This window comes from Tachysurus fulvidraco, chromosome 26 (assembly GCF_022655615.1).
Source record: "Tachysurus fulvidraco isolate hzauxx_2018 chromosome 26, HZAU_PFXX_2.0, whole genome shotgun sequence".
In the NCBI taxonomy this organism is placed as follows: domain Eukaryota; kingdom Metazoa; phylum Chordata; class Actinopteri; order Siluriformes; family Bagridae; genus Tachysurus; species Tachysurus fulvidraco.
Window position 1 is genome coordinate 10,364,160 of NC_062543.1, and position 20,364 is coordinate 10,384,523.

Genomic DNA, 20,364 nt, shown 5'->3' on the forward strand with positions numbered 1-20,364 from the left:
CAAATACATTATTTAATATTTAAACATGTACCGTTAAAAAAAATAAATAATAGGAAGTCAAATTATAGGCTTGTGACATGCATCTATTGTATTAACATGGTGTGTTTGTGCACGAGAGAGAGAGAGAGCAAGAGAGAGAGAGAAAAGGTCACCTGTCACATGTGTGTCCTTCTACATTGGATTTGCAGTGGCATCTCCCATCTTCTGCTGAGCACACACCTTCACTGCCCCTTTCATCACACTCACACAACCTAACAACAAACAAACAAAACCCATATAAAGGCTTGCACTATCTACACACATTACCCAGATTTAATATCAGAATGATACACATGCACAAAAAGCTAATTACTGTAATATTGTGAAATGGCATACATTTGTACATCTACTGCATGACAAATTGTAATATATCACACACACACACACACACACACACACACACACACACACACACACACACACACACACACACACACACACACACACACACACACACACCAATTAGGGAGCATAGAAATACAAAAAAATATTGGAAATGAATGAATTTGTGACAGACTGTTGATTTTCAATGCTGTCTCACTGAATCAATTTCAACAAAAGACTTGAAGAGGTATAATTAGAGGAATATTTATGCCTCCTAATATTTAAATAGTCCTTCATTTACCAGAAAATACTTCGTTATTAGATTTACTATTTTCAATCACGTTCAGTCCACTTTTAAACTTGCTATTTTTTTGTAGTTGTTTGGTAAAGAATGCTGAGCTGGATTTAGATGTATTACGCAATACTGCATATATTTGAAATGACGTTAAGTTGGATGCTGAAGCTGCTTTTAATATAAATAACATAGTATAATATCTGTGTAGTGTCTTTTACACGTTTGAGGTGACTCAGACAAAGCCTTCTGATTAACATTGTAATCCAGCGTCTGTGATTTAATGAGCTCTCTATTACTTCATTACTCTATTAATTCAATTATCACACACATGCTTCCTCTCTCTCTCTCTGTCACTCACAACCATTCTAGCCTGGTTTGTCTTTTCTCTCTCTGTGTGTTCTCCTCTCCCTCTCTCTGTCTCTCTCTTTCTTTCATACCTCTATTCCTTTTCTCAGTTTTGGTCTATTCTGCTTTGCTCCACCGAACCAGCTAATTCACACCACAGCATACTGACTCATATGGGCCACAAAAGAGAGAGTCAGTGTTTGTGTTTGATTTGCTACACAAAATGTTCACACATTTGTCATTTGCTCATGATATGGTAAAACAAATAATTAATTAAGACATTAACTTAGATAGAAAACTACTTTCTCTTCATAAAACCTTTATTTTTAATACACAAAACTCTTAAACTAGAAATTTGTGACGATATTCTCCTTGAATCTTTGCACAATCTTGGCATCTTCTCAACTAGCTTCCTGAGGGGATTTTACCCAAGAAGCTTTGCAAATAAGCAGAGCTCCTCACTGTGACTTCTAAACTCTAAATTAGACTTATTTACTTATTTGGGAAAACTATTAGGAAAAAATACAGAATGAATCTTTTTTTAATGAAATATTTACATTTCGTCTGGGAAAGCAGCATCGAGATTTGTTTAAAAGAATGAAAAATGTGTTTAAAATGAATAAGTCGAACAAAAATATATGAGCAGTAAGCGTTAGCCGTCCCTCTGACTTTTTTTTGAATGTATGTGGTTATCAAATTTCAGAAATTCATCCATTTCATTCATGCAACAATTCCAAGAAAGTTCCATATTTCTCTGTCCCTCTAACCACATATTCCAGTTTTATCTTATGGGATCTTCAGACATTTGTAAATCAACAGTGAGATACAATCTTTTCAGCAGATCTTCGGTCTGCCCCGGGGTCTTTATTCAGTGGGATATGTCTGATACTGCTTAAGTTGGATTCAAGCAGCAGGCTTCTTTGTCGGATGCCTGAAGCGATCAACATTCGGTCTCTTCCAATTCGTTCTATCCCAGTATGTGACGTGGCTGTGGACTCCTCGGTTTTTATCATCCAGACATTCATTTCCGTGATTCATCTGTCTTTGATTCAGTCACGGATCTCCCTCTCAACACGCAGCACTGTTCCTAGCATGGCAAGTGGCATGTGTTTGTTATTTCCCCCATGTGCTTTTGTTTGTTTTACCAATTCTTTTTTTTTTGTTTCATGCCTTTTATGTCATTGGTTTGTTCCTCCAGGGGTCTGTGCCTGCTATGTGTTTCAGCGACATTTCATTGGAGGTTCTATCGTTTCTTGCGTTATAACTGTTAAGTTCTGTTTATTTATATCCAAACGGTTTATATATGCCAGCAAGAACTCTGTTTCCTGATCATCATTTCTGGACTCCTGGACCAGGAAATTAATACTTAAATAATAAATCCAAAAATCTATCCATGTTTATCCACAACCATTTTCGTATGTTTACCAGCTGCAATATCTTGCAATGTGTATGTATATGTGGATACTTGGCAAGTTTTTGTACCCACATGAACCTTGGACCAGTAAGGGGCCTTAAGGACCAGATTCAAGAAGAATCTGCAAATAGGAAAAAGGTGAAGGTTGGCTTAGTAAAGTTCAAAATGCCATGTGGAAATGTCACATACAAATGGTATCGATATTGTCACGATCAAGGAAAAAGGTACAGATACAGTTCTTTATACTTGAGTAAATGTATGGAGTTAAAAAATACTAGTTGTTGTTTCTTGTAGTTGGGAACCCCACAGCTAATCACATGGTCTGCGTATTAGATTTTGGCACAGGTTTCATGCCGGATGCCCTTCCTGATACAACCCTCCCTGAGAGCTAGCTCTTCAGTGGCTAGGTTAACTTCCTAGCCGGGAATTGAACCCAGGGTGCAGCAATGAGAGCATGGGATCCTGCTGCTGGACCACCAGCAGGCAAAAAAACTACTCATGTCAAAGTAAAAAAAAGATCAGCATTTAAAGAAACTCTATCTATCTATCTATCTATCTATCTATCTATCTATCTATCTATCTATCTATCTATCTATCTATCTATCTATCTATCTATCTATCTATCTATCTATCTATCTATCTATCTATCTATCCGTCAAGAAACTAAACATAATAAAGAACAATAATCCAGACATACATTTGTTTGTTTACTAGCACCTTGCTTACTCTCTAGATGCTAAGCTAACTACAAAACAAAACTAGCTAGCAAATTTATCAAGCTTGCAGCTAAAATACTGACACATATCTGCTGGTAAATTATTAAAGGCAGATATTTTATTTTAGTATTTGTTTCTTTGTGAATCCAGCAAAAGAGAAAAAAAACAACTGAATTTGTTTTTATACTAAAACTAAGAGGAATAAGAGGAAATTCCTCATGTAGAATTAATGTACTTCCGTTTGAATATACTCAACCATAGATGTTCTTAAATATGAGTAACAGCATTGACATATTAGCATTGATGTTACCTGCAGCCCCCTGGTCCGAGGGAATGGAAGCCAGGTCTACAGATATCACACTTTGCCCCCGTTACGCTCGGCCTGCAGAGACACACTCCTTCCTCATCACACTGCAGACTCACAGAGCCTGGAGAAATGTAGAGAAGAAGAATGTGGGTTTTTTTTCTCCCCCCAAAATAATTCACAGATGTCTGCTTCCACGGCTGCAACAGGATTATCGGCTCAAAAACATGTTCGATTACAAATTTTAAATTTGTATTTTATTTATATAGCCTACAGCCAGACGCTATTTCTGAGATACTTTTAACAGAATTTATTCTAAACAGGAGCTCTGTGGACGTAATGGAACAGTACTGTATAAGTGTACTATAGAATATAGGAATCAGATACTAATTACTAATTTGTCAAGTGTTGATATGACGTGTTGTTGTGTAGTTTGGATAGATCATGTTGGGAATAAACGTTATTGCTATTCAGGTCCTGCCTTACAGCAGAGGTTTAAAGAAAACACTCCGAATTCTTTGGGGGTCTTTGTGTACTTTACACTCTTTTTTTGAATCAAATGCACACAATGAATAGAAAACATGAATATTTTATTGCTTCAGGGTCATTTTGCCAGTTCCAGTAATAAATAATGTTTGTTCTTATACAGAACACAGATTTTACGAGGGGTGGGTGGGTGGCGGTGGTAAGAGCCAAGAGTACTGTACCTAAAAGGTTAAAGTAAAAAAAAAAAAAACCTACAGGCATAAAAATATTTAGCAACAGTGACATATAGGCTAGTGGATGTGTGCTAGTGTATTGTGGGGATGAAATGTTCCAATTAAAAGTTGTATATTTAGTCTTATGGGAACATAGTGACACTCTTCAAATAAAGGCTTCTTTTCCAAAACTTAAACAAACAACACATGCAAGTTGTAAAGGTTAAAGCAAAAAATCCAACACATTAAATACAGTGGAAATTGAAAGTGTATTTTTGTAGTATTTTCGTTGGAGATTTTTCTCGTGCAGTTACAAAGCCATTTTGAGTAAGAAATCTTCTGGTTCTGTTATCAGGTTTCACACGCACCGTCACTCACCATCAGCATTCTTCTGTATCATATTAATTGGAAATCCAATGCAGATGGAGTAGAGATGTCAGACTCAACACTAAGGAAATCAGTGCAACTACAGTATGTACAGGATCTATGACAAAGTTATACAGCAATGTGTTACAGCAGAGACTTGGGTAAGCTAGTTAGAGATCTATAGATGAGATGGTTAGGGTATTATGCTCTGCTGCATCAATCTCTAAGGATAAAGCAAGGGATGATTACTAATGGAAAATGGATCAGTATGTAGACAAACAGTAATGGAAGCCAAAATGAATGTTGAATGTTGATGGACAGGTCATTTAGTGAAACTTTCCATGAAACTTTTCCGAACCTTTCGGTCTGGATGTTGGCATGGGGGCATTTTATGCAGCACTTTTCTCTATTCATCATTTTACTGTATGTCTCTGTGTTCACATGTCTGCATCTCACCCATAGTGTTACAGTTGCAGTTGTTGCAGGGAAACAGTGCAGACGATCTGTAGAAGTTTTCTCTGCATCGCTCACAGTGCGACCCTGCTGTGTTGTCCTTACAGCCAATACACCGTCCACCACTACCTGTTCTGCGGTACTGCTCGGCATCGAACACACACTCGTCCGCACGACCGCTGCAGTTGCACTCTGATCCAAGCAGAAAATGAGAGAGAGAGAGAGAGAGAGAGAGAGAGAGAGAGAGAGAGAGAGAGAGAGAGAGAGAGAGAGAGAGAGAGAGAGTGCTGTGTGAAATCAGTGACATTAAGTGGTATAGAGAAGGTAGAAAGGATAAAAAGAAATGATGAATAATGGAACTAAATTAAGCTATTGCAATTGGGGCTGTTTTATGCCACACAACTGTTCCTAACTCTGTCTTTTACACACTCACACACTCACACACTCACACACACACACACACACACACACACACACACACACACCCACACACACACACACACACACGAGCCTGCAGGTTCCCACCTCATAAACTCACATTTGTGCAAACACGGGTGATTCAATCTCCACCATCCAATCACAATCCTTAAAAATAAAAAAATGGCTTAAAATGCATCGGCCACCTCGGGGGGAATTACGGGAAATGACCCGTTAAATTCCAAATATGACTTCTCCGGTGTGCTGTAATGTCCGTGGCTGCATTTGTTACATTGCGGAAGGTTTTTTTATTGTCCATGTGCTTTTTGTTAATGTACTTATTAAATCATAACAAGACTACATGAATGTATTTTAGGTTCCTTCCTTCAAAATATCTCCTTCATCGTCTTTAATGTATCTAATAGGAAATGTATTTCTAGTGAATATGACTATATAGGTCTAGAGTAGATCTTATAAGATACTGTTATGTATGGGAGGCAGGATGCAAGTGTGTAAAATTGATGGGTCTTTTATTATAAAGGATCAGGATATGTGGTCATGAAGCATAGCTGGGGTGTAGGTCCATAATACAACAGACATGAGCCAAAAACAATGAAGAACATGAGCTAAAACTCAAGAAACTATAAATAAATGTCGGAAGCATTGAAATGTGACACATGTTTAGAGGGAGAATTTGCGACAGATTTGATGTAGTTTCTTTGTTAATACAGCAAATAAATTATCCAATAGTATATAACAAGCCGTTCATTTGTTACATATACGATACATCACAGTGACGTACTTTTTTTGGGCGGGTCAGAGTACAGAGTCAGCCATGATACAGTAGTCCAGTATTTTATCAGGCAGACATGATTTAGAAGTGTGAGGAAAATTATAGTTTGACTACACCATCCATGTCGCCATATATTTAAATAAATACTATAATGACCAAATTTTTGACACAATGTCAGAACAATATCTTGTTTTTGATTGAGGAAGCCAAGCATCCAGATTATTACTGTTATTACCTGTGTGGCAACCATGTAAGAAACATGTAACTATGTATGTTTTTTTTTTTCCTTTAAAAATAAGCATTCCTGTATATTTATTTTGAATGTTTTTGATTCGCTTAAGTTTATTTCACACACTGGGGACTAAAGTACCAAAATGTTCTTTATAGATTAATTTGTTTGTTGGTCAGAAAAACAGAGACATATGGCAGTCAACATAAGCTTATTATATATTGCATATAATACACCAACTGCTCACTTTGTCGCCTTTGCTGTCATTTAGCAGTGCATTAGTTAACCATAGTGTAATTGCCTTATTTTATTTTGGAGAACAACTGTCACTTGGAAGAAGCCATCTGTTGGACATGTAATACAAGGCAATTAAAACAACACGTTGCTAATAGAAAGGCTAATTAAAATAATTAACCTGCTGCATCTTTCTGTCTCGTATTTTATCAGATCAGTCATTGTTTGCTGTTATTGTTGTTACCCAAGAAGAAGAACGACAACAAAAAAACGTGTCAGTATTTAACCGACTGTAATTAAAAAAAAATAAGCCAGGTCACAACATTTGCCCAAGCTTTTACTGTATATTATTAACTGGCTAATTATAGTCATTAAAATAGAACCATTTTAAAAGGAGTTTTCTATTATGAACTTTACATAGTCTGATGCTCAACTCAGCAATTCCAACACCAGACAAACACACGACGTTGAATTTTTTTTTGAATTTCTTTTTAAGAAGTCAGAAGTTTTTAAGATCAGAAGTTTGTGGACTTGATCCCCAGCACCGCCATTGTTGGGGCTCTTGAACAAGGCTTTAACCCTCTCTGCTTACCCTGAGCTCTGATCCAAAACCTCCTAACAAACTGGGAGATATGAAGAAAGAATCTCACTGTATTGTGGTGTAATGTATTTGTGACAAATAAAGGCAGCATTGTCTTGACAGAAAGCACATCTTTCAAACACCACAATGTCAGGCCAAAGCAGTACTAATGTGAAACGGGGAAGAGGAGGGAATTGACAAAGCATCAGTTAAATCTGAGAGCTCAAATCACAGGCTTCAGTTGCTCATTTACATAAACCCATTTACTGTAGGAGAATTTTCCATGTTCCATGTTGAAAATACAGAGGTTTGATGCAATCTCCTCCAGAACAATAATAATGATCAAATGTATTTTGCAGTCTTCTCATAACATGCTTTTATGTTTGACATCATGATTACACAATTTATTGGATATACTCATGTATGATTTCTGGTTTTATTTGCTTATTTTTAAGCACTGATGATTACTTACTAACACACTGATTAGCAGAGTCTGCAGTGGCGCGAGCCCATGGTCGGTCCCGGTAGAACGGGGCACAGTGTTGGCAATCTGTCCCAGCAGTGTAATGTTCACACACACACACCAAACGGGCTTGCTCGTCTGGCACACACTCACTGGCATGTCCGTTACACTTGCATCTGGAGGTTGAGAAAGAGACCACGATCTTCAATAGTACAGAAAAAACGTTTTTTGTGTAGAAAACAATACATTTGATGCTAAAGACTGTAAAGGGACAGAAGAACATATGCATAAACATTTCTTGGGAAACTATTGGGAAAGGTAGTTTCTTGAAGGTTTTTCGTTCTTTCATAATGCCACAAGGCCATCAACAACTAATTAAAGATAATTATGCACATATGTTCAGCTGTCTAAACTAAACGACCACCCAGACACATCTTCCTTCTCACCACACACAGCATTCCCCTTTACAATATCCTGTTTACACTGTAAAAACATGAACTGAAACAAGCTTTGTTCCTGCTGCAGAGCAGATTGTAGGTTTTTGCTAGTGTCACCCTCTGTCTCTCATCACGTTTATCTCCATCTTCCACAGATGTATAATTGTTTGTGTTGCGTGTGAATCAGAAGAGTGTGTTTGTGTGTGGGTGTATTTGCATGTAAATGCCATCAACTCACAGTCAGAACTGATTTGTGTGGTTCTGTGTTGTCAGTATTCCATTGTTTATGTGTTTTCTTGTAAGTGTGTCTGACTGTGTGTGTGCCTGTATCTGTCTGTCTTTGTCAGTGTGTCTCTATGTCGGTGTGTATGTCTGTGTCAATGTGCCAATGTCAAGGTCTGTATCAGTATATCGCTGTCATTGTGTGTGTCTGTGTCAGTGTGAGTCAGTGTGTTTCTATGTCAGTGCCTGTGTCAGTGTGTATGTTAGTGTCTGTGACAGTGTGTATGTCAGCTTCAGTGTCTGTCTGTGTCAGTGTGTGTCAGTGTGTATGATATTGTCAGTGTCAGTGTGTATGGTAGTGTCTGTGTCTGTGGCAGTGTGTATGTCAGCTTCAGTGTCTGTCTGTGTTAGTATGTGTCAGTGTGTATGATAGTGTCAGTGTCTGTGTGTGTCAGTGTGTATGATATTGTCAGTGTGTATGTTAGTGTCTGTGTGTGTCAGTGTGTATGTTAGTGTCTGTGTCTGTGTGTGTCAGTGTGTATGTTAGTGTCTGTGTCAGTGTGTGTCAGTGTCTGTGTTAGTGTGTGTCAGTGTGTATGTTAGTGTCTGTGTGTATGTTAGTGTCTGTGTCAGTGTGTATGTTAGTGTCTGTGTCAGTGTTTATGTTAGTGTCTGTGTCAGTGTGACAGTGTGTGTTAGTGTCTGTGTCAGTGTGTATGTTAGTGTCTGTGACAGTGTGTGACAGTGTGTGTTAGTGTCTGTGTCAGTGTGTGACAGTGTGTGTCTGTGTCAGTGTGTGACAGTGTCTGTGTTACTGTGTGTGTCATTGTGTATGTTAGTGTCTGTGTCAGTGTGTGACAGTGTGTATGTTAGTTTCTGTGTCAGTGTGTGTCAGAGTGTATGTTATTTACTGTGTCAGTGTGTGTCAGTGTGTATGTTAGTGCCTGTGTCACTGTGTGTCAGTGTGTATGTTAGTGTCTGTGTCAGTGTGTGTCAGTCTGTATGTTAGTGTATGTGTCTGTGTGTCAGTGTGTATGTTAGTGTCTGTGTCTGTGTGTGTCAGTGTGTATGGTAGTGTCTGTGTCAGTGTGTGTCAGTGTGTATGGTAGTGTCTGTGTCAGTGTGTGTCAGTGTGGTGTGTATGTTAGTATCTGTGTCAGTGTGCGTCAGTGTGTATGTTAGTGTCTGTGTCAGTGTGTGTCAGTGTGTATGGTAGTGTCTATGTCAGTGTGCATGTTAGTGTCTGTGTCAGTGTCTGTCTGTGGCAGTGTGTATGTTAGTGTCTGTCTCAGTGTGTGTCAGTGTGGTGTGTATGTTAGTATCTGTGTCGGTGTGTGTCAGTGTGTATGTTAGTGTCTGTGTCAGTGTGTGTCAGTGTGTATGTTAGTGTCTATGTCAGTGTGTGTCAGTGTGTATGTTAGTGTCTATGTCAGTGTGCATGTTAGTGTCTGTGTCAGTGTCTGTTTGTGGCAGTGTGTATGTTAGTGTCTGTGTTAGTGTGTGTCAGTGTGTATGTTGGTGTCTGTTTTAGTGTGTATGTTAGAGTCTGTGTCAGTGTGTGTCAGTGTGCATGATAGTGTCAGTGTGTATGTTAGTGACTGTGTCAGTGTGTGTCAGTGTGTATAATAGTGTCAGTGTGTATGTTAGTGTCTGTGTCAGTGTGTGTGTTAGTGTCTGTGGCAGTGTGTATGTTAGTGTCTGTGTCAGTGTGGTGTGTATGTTAGTATCTGTGTCAGTGTGTGTCAGTGTGTATGTTAGTGTCTGTGTCAGTGTGTGTCAGTGTGTATGGTAGTGTCTATGTCAGTGTGCATGTTAGTGTCTGTGTCAGTGTCTGTCTGTGGCAGTGTGTATGTTAGTGTCTGTGTTAGTGTGTGTCAGTGTGTGTCAGTGTGTATGATAGTGTCAGTGTGTATGTTAGTGTCTGTGTCAGTGTCTGTCTGTGGCAGTGTGTATGTTAGTGTCTGTCTCAGTGTGTGTCAGTGTGGCGTGTATGTTAGTATCTGTGTCGGTGTGTGTCAGTGTGTATGCTAGTGTCTGTGTCAGTGTGTGTCAGTGTGTATGTTAGTGTTTATGTCAGTGTGCATGTTAGTGTCTGTGTCAGTGTCTGTCTGTGTGCATGATAGTGTCAGTGTGTATGTTAGTGTCTGTGTCAGTGTGTGTCAGTGTGTATGTTAGTGTCTGTGTCAGTGTGTGTCAGTGTGTGTCAGTGTGGTGTGTATGTTAGTATCTGTGTCAGTGTGTGTCAGTGTGTATGTTAGTGTCTGTGTCTGTGTGTGTCAGTGTGTATGGTAGTGTCTGTGTCAGTGTGTGTCAGTGTGTATGGTAGTGTCTGTGTCAGTGTGTGTCAGTGTGGTGTGTATGTTAGTATCTGTGTCAGTGTGCGTCAGTGTGTATGTTAGTGTCTGTGTCAGTGTGTGTCAGTGTGTATGGTAGTGTCTATGTCAGTGTGCATGTTAGTGTCTGTGTCAGTGTCTGTCTGTGGCAGTGTGTATGTTAGTGTCTGTGTTAGTGTGTGTCAGTGTGTGTCAGTGTGTATGATAGTGTCAGTGTGTATGTTAGTGTCTGTGTCAGTGTCTGTCTGTGGCAGTGTGTATGTTAGTGTCTGTCTCAGTGTGTGTCAGTGTGGCGTGTATGTTAGTATCTGTGTCGGTGTGTGTCAGTGTGTATGTTAGTGTCTGTGTCAGTGTGTGTCAGTGTGTATGTTAGTGTCTATGTCAGTGTGCATGTTAGTGTCTGTGTCAGTGTCTGTCTGTGGCAGTGTGTGTGTTAGTGTGTGTCAGTGTGTATGTTAGTGTCTGTTTCAGTGTGTATGTTAGAGTCTGTGTCAGTGTGTGTCAGTGTGCATGATAGTGTCAGTGTGTATGTTAGTGTCTGTGTCAGTGTGTGTCAGTGTGTATGTTAGTGTCTGTGTCAGTGTGTGTCAGTGTGTATGTTAGTGTCTGTGTCAGTGTGTGTCAGTGTGTATGTTAGTGTCTGTGTTAGTGTGTGTCTGTGTCCGTGTGTCTCTGTCAGTGTGTGGCAGTGTGTATGTTAGTGTCTGTGCTAGTGTGTGTCTGTGTATGATAGTGTCAGTGTGTATGATAGTGTCAGTGTGTATGTTAGTGTCTGTGCTAGTGTGTGTCAGTGTGTATGATAGTGTAAGTGTGTATGTTAGTCTCTGTGTCAGTGTGTATGTTAGTGTCTGTGTTAGTGTGTGTCTGTGTCCGTGTGTCTCTGTCAGTGTGTGTCAGTGTGTGCAACTTCACCTGCCCCCCACAGAAAAGTCAGAGATAGCATAAAAGTAGGAGCGTAGCACTTTGGCGTCCTTGAAGAACTCATCTCCAAAGGTGTTCAGCCTGTTCAAAGAGATCAGCAGTTCTGTAGCCGTCACCCATTCCTGAGGATAGACAGAAACGAGAGAACTTGATGTAAATTTATTCATTTATTTTTAGACACGGTTTTATGAGGGTCCTAGTGGGTTGAGAACTCAGGGAATGAGGCATGAATACACTCTTGATGAGTTGAAGATTGGAATCTTCTGCAGCATGACGCCATCTTATGATAAACATGTTTACAGCTGAATACATTCAAATTTGTTGTGCTATTTTCGTCATGGTTTAACTCTCACCTCATCCTGGAATAAGATTTTAAATTGAATTTTTTTGTATAGTAAGTAAAATGTGGAACATCAGCATAGTTTAATAAATTGAAACAACCACCGTCCCATTTGGACTGAATTCTCCCACCTTGAGCTAATGTAAGAGGGAATAGCTACCACTTTCACTTTTGATCGTGAGCAGGATAAAGCAGTTACTGAAGATAAATAAACCAACCCTTACTGTTTACTATATAATAACATTCTGATATCAGAATATATTAAGCTTTTGTGCACTGACGCTGTAGCTGAGGAAGAAAGATGTCATGGTAATGCCTGACTCTGTGTCTTATCATGCTTACCAGAACTTAGCACAGCCTACAAACATGGCTGCTGAGAGCTACATCACCCAAGCTGCATCTAAATATCGCTACTATCGTACTATACAGTAGGTGAAAGGCAGTGCGCCAAAGGAACAGTATATCCAAATTCGTGGTATTCACAAAACAATGAGTGAGAAATACCCATATGATCTGCTAAGATTCTGCAGTATGGAGCCAATGATTGTGGTGCTATCCCATAATGCAACGGGACCAGCACTGAAGAGCTGTCAGAATCAAAAATAGCAGAAGGCAGTGCCCCAACTTGCTTTAAGTGCTATTGGTAATAAATGCTGCTTACTGTGGTTAAACCGTAATTATTTAACAACACCTGAGTACATTTTTAACTTGCTGATTGTGTAAACAAGTATAATATAGAGTATAAACTATCTGTCTGTATTTTTATTGTGTGTTTCTTTGTGCCAGTCTATCCCAAGCTGATTAAGTCATTAATTGTTTCTCTGGTTTTGATCTAGTTTTGCTATTCATGTTTTTTTTTTTCCTGACCCTTGTTAGCTGATTTCTGTATTTACGTTTTTTTCTGGTTTCATCAATAATAAAGCTTATTGAGTACCTGCACTCTCTTCCTCAGAGAAAAATGTGGTAGCTGCTGCTGGGGCAGAGAGTTGGCATAACTGGACTAATGCCTGAAATAGAGCACGAAGGGATCGATGCAAAGAGAGGAAAAAAGAAAGGATGAGATAAAGGTATATCTTATCTTATCTTATCTTATCTTATCTTATCTTATCTTATCTTATCTTATCTTATCTTACAGTATCTTATCTTATCTTATCTTATCTTATCTTACAGTATCTTATCTTATCTTACAGTATCTTATCTTATCTTACCCAGTCAAGTTTATTGAGCACACAGAAATATTTCCCCTATTAGTCATTTGGTAATAAGATGAGCATTGAATGGACATTAGCAAACAGATGTCCTTCCTGAAAAAGTGCAGTCCCAAGTACGAATTGTGTTTGTGTTTAACAAAATCACAACACAATTCAAGTGCAACCAAACTCACACCACATCATCCAGGTAGTCTAAGGTTCTGTACCACAGAACGCTTCCCAGTCCACATGACAGCTTTCATATTAGCGACTTTTTTTATGCAAACCATGGTCTGTTTCAGACAGTATTAAAGTCACACTGGTAATTATCTTCTAAGTAATATTTAAAAGTCACAGATTCTTAACACAACTGTTGACAATTGCCTGTAGGAAACACAGCAGACCAGTTCAGGAGAAGCGAGTCGTATATTAATTTCAGGGCTCACCATTGTTCGAATGCAATACCTGTATTGATCTGAAAGCTTTTTTTTCTGTATTTGGCAGCTTTGTGAATAAATATCGAAAAGACTTCAAATGATCTTGTGTCCTCCGGCAAGAATTGCCAAATGAACAGTCATTAACATTTATGTCTTGTCAGTTCAAATGTGAATCTGCAGAGAAGAGGCTTCATCGTGAGAAGGTCTTAAACCGCAAGTACGCAGAGGCCTCGGAGTACGAGATGCTTGTTTCCCAGGAGGGTCATTAAAAAGAAGGTTAGGTAAGAATCAAAGTGACTAAAAGGTCTAGGGCTTGGGTTAGCAGCTATTTAGAGCTGTACTGGCCATTCGGAGCTGACACAGATACCTTTTTGCACAGATTCCTTTCTCTATGGGATGTCTTTTATTGGAAAGTAGGCAAAGGTATAGTTTATACTTTTTTATTTATCTATCTCCTTCTGGTTTTGGTTTATTTTTTTTCTACATGATACACCAAAAACTAGAACAGAATAATAAAACTGATAGGACACTGAAAGTCCTTGAGTAGCAAAGTGTGTTTATTGACAGCTTCAACTGTGTGCCATTTAAGTTCTATTTGAAAGTAAAAACCTTTCACTTGCACACTATTTATTTGCTCCTTCAGGATTCCAGTCCTGACACATGCATCTAGTTTCAGTACGATGCTTGCTGAAAAAGAAAAGCAAAAGAAAGAAAAATAAAACATAATATAAACATAATCCAGTAATTTGGATAATTGAAAGCACCAATTTGAAGAATCCCGAACGCTCCCTTGTCAAATATTTACAGTATTGATTTTTTAAGTAATCCTAATGACTACTATTTAGTAATAGAATTATGTGAATAATAATGTGATTTAGCTCACTGACATGACAAAGAGTGCAGAGTAAGAACAATTGAACTCCCATATCTTCATTCTAGAAGCCATTCTGTCCCTGGGGAATTTGTCCCAGCGTATCTACTGCTGAATGGCCACATTTCAAGTAATACTGCTGATTCAAGGTCTAGGATTTAAAGGGCGGAACACGGTGACCTAACTGTTCTTAACCGAATATGAACGCATGGGCTGTGGATGAAGAACAGAGAAAAAGAAAGGCTTCCTTATCACTGTCTGACCTTTTAGCCACTGTATTGTTCTCATTAATGGAGATTACACTCAGTTGAACAAGCAGAAATACTGAGTCCATTTATATTTCATGCTACAAAACAAGGAACCTAGGGAGAATATTATAGCGCCCTGATGGTTAAACTTTTGTTTCTGAAGAATAAAAAATTTCTATTCAAATCAATGTGTCAAACCTAGAAAAAAAAACTTCAGTATACTTCATCCTCACTTTTTCACATGTAGTCTTCCATATCTGCGCCATCCGTCTGTAGCATCCCCACTTTGTTCCCATGTCCCCCCCATTCTGCACTCGTTCTTTTTTCTAACTGCCCAGCTTCATCCTCTCTCTACTTTCACTTTGCTATTTTTTCACCTTCTTCCTTCTTTCTCTTTGAATGTTGCTCTGTGCATCAGGTAGAAACCTTTCTTTGGATTGTTGGATGACAACATGCCATGAATCACAAAGATAAATAACCTCAGGAGGTTAGCAGATGAAGAGGAAATCAAGTGAAAGAAAGAGAGAGAACAAATCAGGAGGGCTGACTCTACAATTTAGCTTTATAGTTGAAAAATTGACAAACTGCCCAAATAATGTAGACCGTTTGTGGAAAATGCGTTACAATGGAGCGGCATAAGAATTCATTCAACTAATTGTGAAAATTAGTTGTGTAATAGTTTGGGACATTTTTTTTTTACATTGTGGAGCTCTTGTACTACAAAAAATTCCTCGTATGTGAAAACATACTTGTCAATAAAGACCTTTCTGATTCTGATTCTGCTAAAACTCAAGAACATGTTAAAGCATCGGGGTGCTTTTAAAGGCAAGGTGAGCCTTGAATTTGATGCAAACGGCTAAAGGAAGTAAGTGGTGGGAGGTGGTGAAGAAAGGGGAGAGGTTTGTCCTTAAAGGCTTTTTAAGAGAAGGGTGATATAAGGCATGCTTGCTTGTACTTATCATTTTCCTGCACTTATCACGTCCGAACACAAATGTTTTCTAAGGTTTGCCTTCTAAAGGATGGAAATGAAATTCAATATTCTCTCCATCAACCTCTCTATAGCTGTATAGTTGCTTTACATATGTATGCGTGTGACAAGTGTGCATGTGGTAGTTTTCTCTAAAACATTAGCCAGCTAGTCCTCCATGACATACTGTACATGGCTGCAGGACTCTGAATGAATTGTAAGTAGGTAGGGATGTAAATCATTCACAACTCATTTTGTGTTTTTTGAATCGTCACTATGTGACTTTGTTGAAAGGTTGTGCAGTTTCCAGGTGATTCTGATTACTCCTGGAAGCTATTTGAGCTTCAATGACCCATTGTTAAATAAAACCTCAGTTACTTTAGAAAAAAAATGCTCTCCTGATGCACTGGTATCAGGGAAGGTGAGATATAGTTGCAGGGCTGTTGCTAAACAAATTTTTTTGTCTACAACCAAATGGTTCTGAAGTTTGAGATGTGACATGCTATGCAATGTTTCATCCTTCCAGCAATAAAAATCTATAAACTTGCTGCTTATGAATTATAGGTCATTATTTTAAGTCCTTTCAGACTTGTTTATGAACAACTGTATAATAAAAATAGAATCAGAAGCCTTGGTGATTCAGTTTACCCTCCAGACTTGCTTGGCCCATCTTGATGCATTAATTCTGCTTGGAGCTTCCTGCATTTATGAATCACTTCCTGGGAATGGCCCTACATGGGAAACAATAAAACTTGCGCTGGATGCTTGCACTTGGACCACAAAAAGATCACACTTACCACAAACATCTCCTACCCAAATCTCCTCAGTGGATTCATTTCTTTTTGACGCAAAAACCGTAAAAACTTTCGTGCTCATCTTGCACTGTAAAGAATACTATCATAGCTGGTGAAAACTTGTTGAAATGTATTATTTCTTATTATTCCTAATATTACATTAACTTCCTTTCTGTATCTCCTAGGAGACTGAGTATACCAGTACAAGCAAAACAATATAACTAGGTTTGTTCATCTTTAACCAACAAAGGCAGTAACCTTGGGTATTGGAAAGGAACAACATATATTTTTTAATTAAACTTATTTTTATTTATTAAATATTGGATTCCACACAAAATTATTCTTGGTCAAATTATTCTTTGTTCTGTGCGGTAATAATTCCACATTATAATAAAAAAAATAAATAACAAAACAAAAAAATCTCTTTATTCGGGCACCCAATGGTTTTGTTTGTTTAAAGCATTTGGTTAACCAGCGTGATACTGTATATTCTGGTGCTTTGGAGTTTCTAAGAAATGTTTCAAAAACATTTTTGAATTCCTTCCAATGCAATTTTGTTTGGCCCCACTTCAAGTTTTTCAAAGTGCCTGTTATTGATGACCTGATTTCTGAACCAAAAAAAAACAAACCCTTCTTTTATCTTGCCTTTATTTGGAATGCCTTGAATATACATAGGTAGCCCACGTTTTATATGAAGAGGAGCAAAACATATTTCTGTTGAGTTCCACATATTTCTGCCCTGGAGACGACAGCTAGTCCTATTTTAATGTCGAGACACAGCGTTTTCACGGCTGTCCTAATAACATCGAAACAACAGTGCTTCCCGTAGCCGAGCTGTAGTTCTAGCATGTGTCATTTGATATACATGTGGCAAAGAAAACAGTTACTTGTAATGTCGGCTACCTTAGAATTAAAAACACCCGGACAGTATTAAATTTACATGGGAAATTTCAAAAGTTACAGGTGCTACTGTACATTATGTGAGAAAATACTATAATACTTTAAGTATACTATAAGAAATGGTATATCCTGTTTAAACTACTTTTTTATCTTCTAATGAAAATAGCCATTGATGCTGATATGGAATTAAAAGAACAGTAAATAAATAATCCTCATACTTTTCACCAAACTATGAGGTTATCTGATTGTTTTAATCCATTCCGGATACAAATGTCTATGATTTTCTGTTATGATATTTCTTTTTTTATATTGGATTGTGGGAGGCACGGTGGCTTAGTGGTTAGCATGTTCGCCTCACACCTCCAGGGTTGGGGGTTCGATTCCCACCTCCGCCTTGTGTGTGTGTAGTTTGCATGTTCTCCCCGTGCCTCGGGGGTTTCCTCCGGGTACTCCGGTTTCCTCCCCTGGTCCAAAGACATGCATGTTAGGTTGATTGGCATCTCTGGAAAATTGTCCGTAGTGTGTGAGTGAATGAGAGTGTGTATGCCCTGTGATAGGTTGGCACTCCGTCCAGGGTGTATCCTGCCTCGATGCCCCATGACGCCTGAGGCACAGGCTCCCCATGACCCGTGGTAGTTCGGATAAGCGGTAGAAAATGAATGATTGAATGAATGAATATTGGATTGTTTGGACTTTATATTAGATTTTGACTCAGCGCTACAAAAAATGCTGTTTAATAAAATCCGAATCCGAATAAGGCTATATGCTGTTTACTTTAATATATCACTGTGTTAACTAATGTGCAACCTCAATGTTAAAAAGTAGGGGCAGAAAAACACCTCCATTTTGTGTTTTCTATCTAGTCAACTAACATTGCTGAACATTTTTTCTCAAAACAGAGCAGTGTGTGGTTAATGTTACAGATTTCATCTACACTACTAAAATTCTTAAAAGTAGTGCAGTGACATTTTCGGTTAACTGTGTTAAAATGTCATATGTTGAACTTGGGGTTGAGAAGACTATACCGACTTTCCAGGTTGTTTTCTCCGAGCTTTAATTGAATGCAGTGTAAGTTTATTGATAAACATCACTTTCTATCTTAGCCCTCGATTCTAAACCTTTGTCCGTCATATTCCAAACAATTGCCCCTTGGAATACAGACATTTAAAAAAATTACACTGTCATATCTAATTCAGTCACAAACTCCTACGTTTTCAAAATGCAGCAAGAGGTGAAACCGCATGCAAAATGTTTGTCCGTGATTTTTCTGTAATTTGGGAATTTTATAAAAGATGAAATACTGAAATTTTGTGCAGTTGATCAACCTCATCACTACACCTTAATGCTATTGACAAAAACAGCTCACAGGTCACTGTGGTCATAACAAACGACCTATCCTTTCATTCGTATTTGATTATATCTAATTGTCTGGCCCAGTTGCTCTTTAAATGATAATTTACTACACAGAATGAAAGCAATCGTTGAAAGGTTAATCATTACCAGCCTTATTGGCTTATTGTGCAAATGGCAGCAAAAAGCTTAATTAATGTTTGTTCTCGCTCGCTCATTTTCCTAATAGGTTCATTAAAGTCACCAACTAGAGGTTTGATGGCGAACACTTCAGATTTCCTTTTGAGCAAACAGGCTTGGGAGCAATAGTGAAAAATACTATAGTGCATGCTTAAAATATTAAGGTGCAGAATTTTATTTTAAAAAAAAAATCACATGATTGGTGTGCAATCTATTAACATGATCACTGGACTCTTAAATGACAGATGAATGTTATAAATTTTTTGCACTTTTCTACAGTCCTTCTATTACATTTTTCCTTTCTTTTTGGCAAGGAAAGGTCTTTAAATAAGCATTTAGATGTTGAAAAGCCTTCCCTGGCATGTTTGTACTTTAACAACAAATCAATGGAAATCAATGTACCTGACATATTTAATATCCTATAATCAGGAAAACTGCACAGATGTGTCCGAATACACAGCATTGACACACATGGACACAATTATTCTATTAAAAAAATAAAAACTCACAATGGTCACGGAAATAACAAATAAAAAAATTAAAAAAGGAGTGGACCAAAATACCTGTCGAGAGGTCCAGGAGTTTTAAGATATTGCTTGATTGCAGTGATTGCCTTAAAATGTTGTGCAGCAAAATATTTGGTTACGGGTGCCATCATTTTTGCCCAGGCCAGTTTGAGTAGAACAACAGAACCATAGTTCAAAAGCATCAAAGGTTTTTCATTAGTCAATTTTCAGTACTTTTTGTTAGTTATTTATCAGTAATGAGCAAGCCTGAGGTAACTATGGCAACGGAAAAAATCTGACACGATATTTGTGAAAAAACCTTGCAAGGACACCGATTTTGCCTGTTGCTTTCCCTTTAAATGCATTTGAGTACATTTCTGATTTTTTTTTCCGTTCACCCTTCTGTTTCTTCACCCTCTGCCTCCATCCTTATATATTTCATTCACTCACTTGCTTTCTGTATCTCCTAGGAGACTGAGTATAACAATACAAGCTGTTTTTAGGTTTATGCATCTTTCAAACTAGGCTTATGCATCTTTAAGCTATCACACAGAAGAATATGAAATATTGTCCAACTGAAAACTGCATGTCTCATGGTTTTGGTCCACTTTTGCTTCAATTGTAGTAGCTATATTTCAAAAATCTTGTTATTTCAGTTCACACTAATACTGACCCAGACCAGTGGGTACTGGCATAAAGGGCTACTCCAGTTAATTATCCTCTGTCTTTCACAGATAAAAAGACTTCTTAAGGTTTCTTCAATGGCATTCACATCAGATTACTGACTCTTAACAAATCCGACTATATAAATGAGGATTATTGTTATTATATGGATGATTGTACAGAAAAACACACAAATAAATTGGCTGTATTGGTGCTAATATTTTTTTTCGATTTAGATAAATTAAATATACTTAACATTTCATCAGGCACAAGAGACTGTAATGAAATCATTACATTGGGTAATGAATGCAAAAACAAGATAAGGATAAAAGAAA

The 20,364-nt window shown here is 38.0% G+C and overlaps 1 protein-coding gene across 1 annotated transcript in view; it reads right to left on the bottom strand.

The window, feature by feature from the left end:
* The window catches only part of lamc3 (laminin, gamma 3), a 99,946-nt gene that overhangs the window by 56,229 nt on the left and 23,353 nt on the right, over positions 1-20,364 (bottom strand). The window contains exons 3-7 of the mRNA XM_047809541.1: positions 11,575-11,705; positions 7,680-7,846; positions 4,958-5,146; positions 3,444-3,561; positions 153-251 (exon numbers count right to left, since the gene is read on the bottom strand). Of these exons, the coding sequence (XP_047665497.1) occupies positions 153-251; positions 3,444-3,561; positions 4,958-5,146; positions 7,680-7,846; positions 11,575-11,705 (704 nt within the window). The remainder of the gene's footprint in view (positions 1-152; positions 252-3,443; positions 3,562-4,957; positions 5,147-7,679; positions 7,847-11,574; positions 11,706-20,364) is intronic.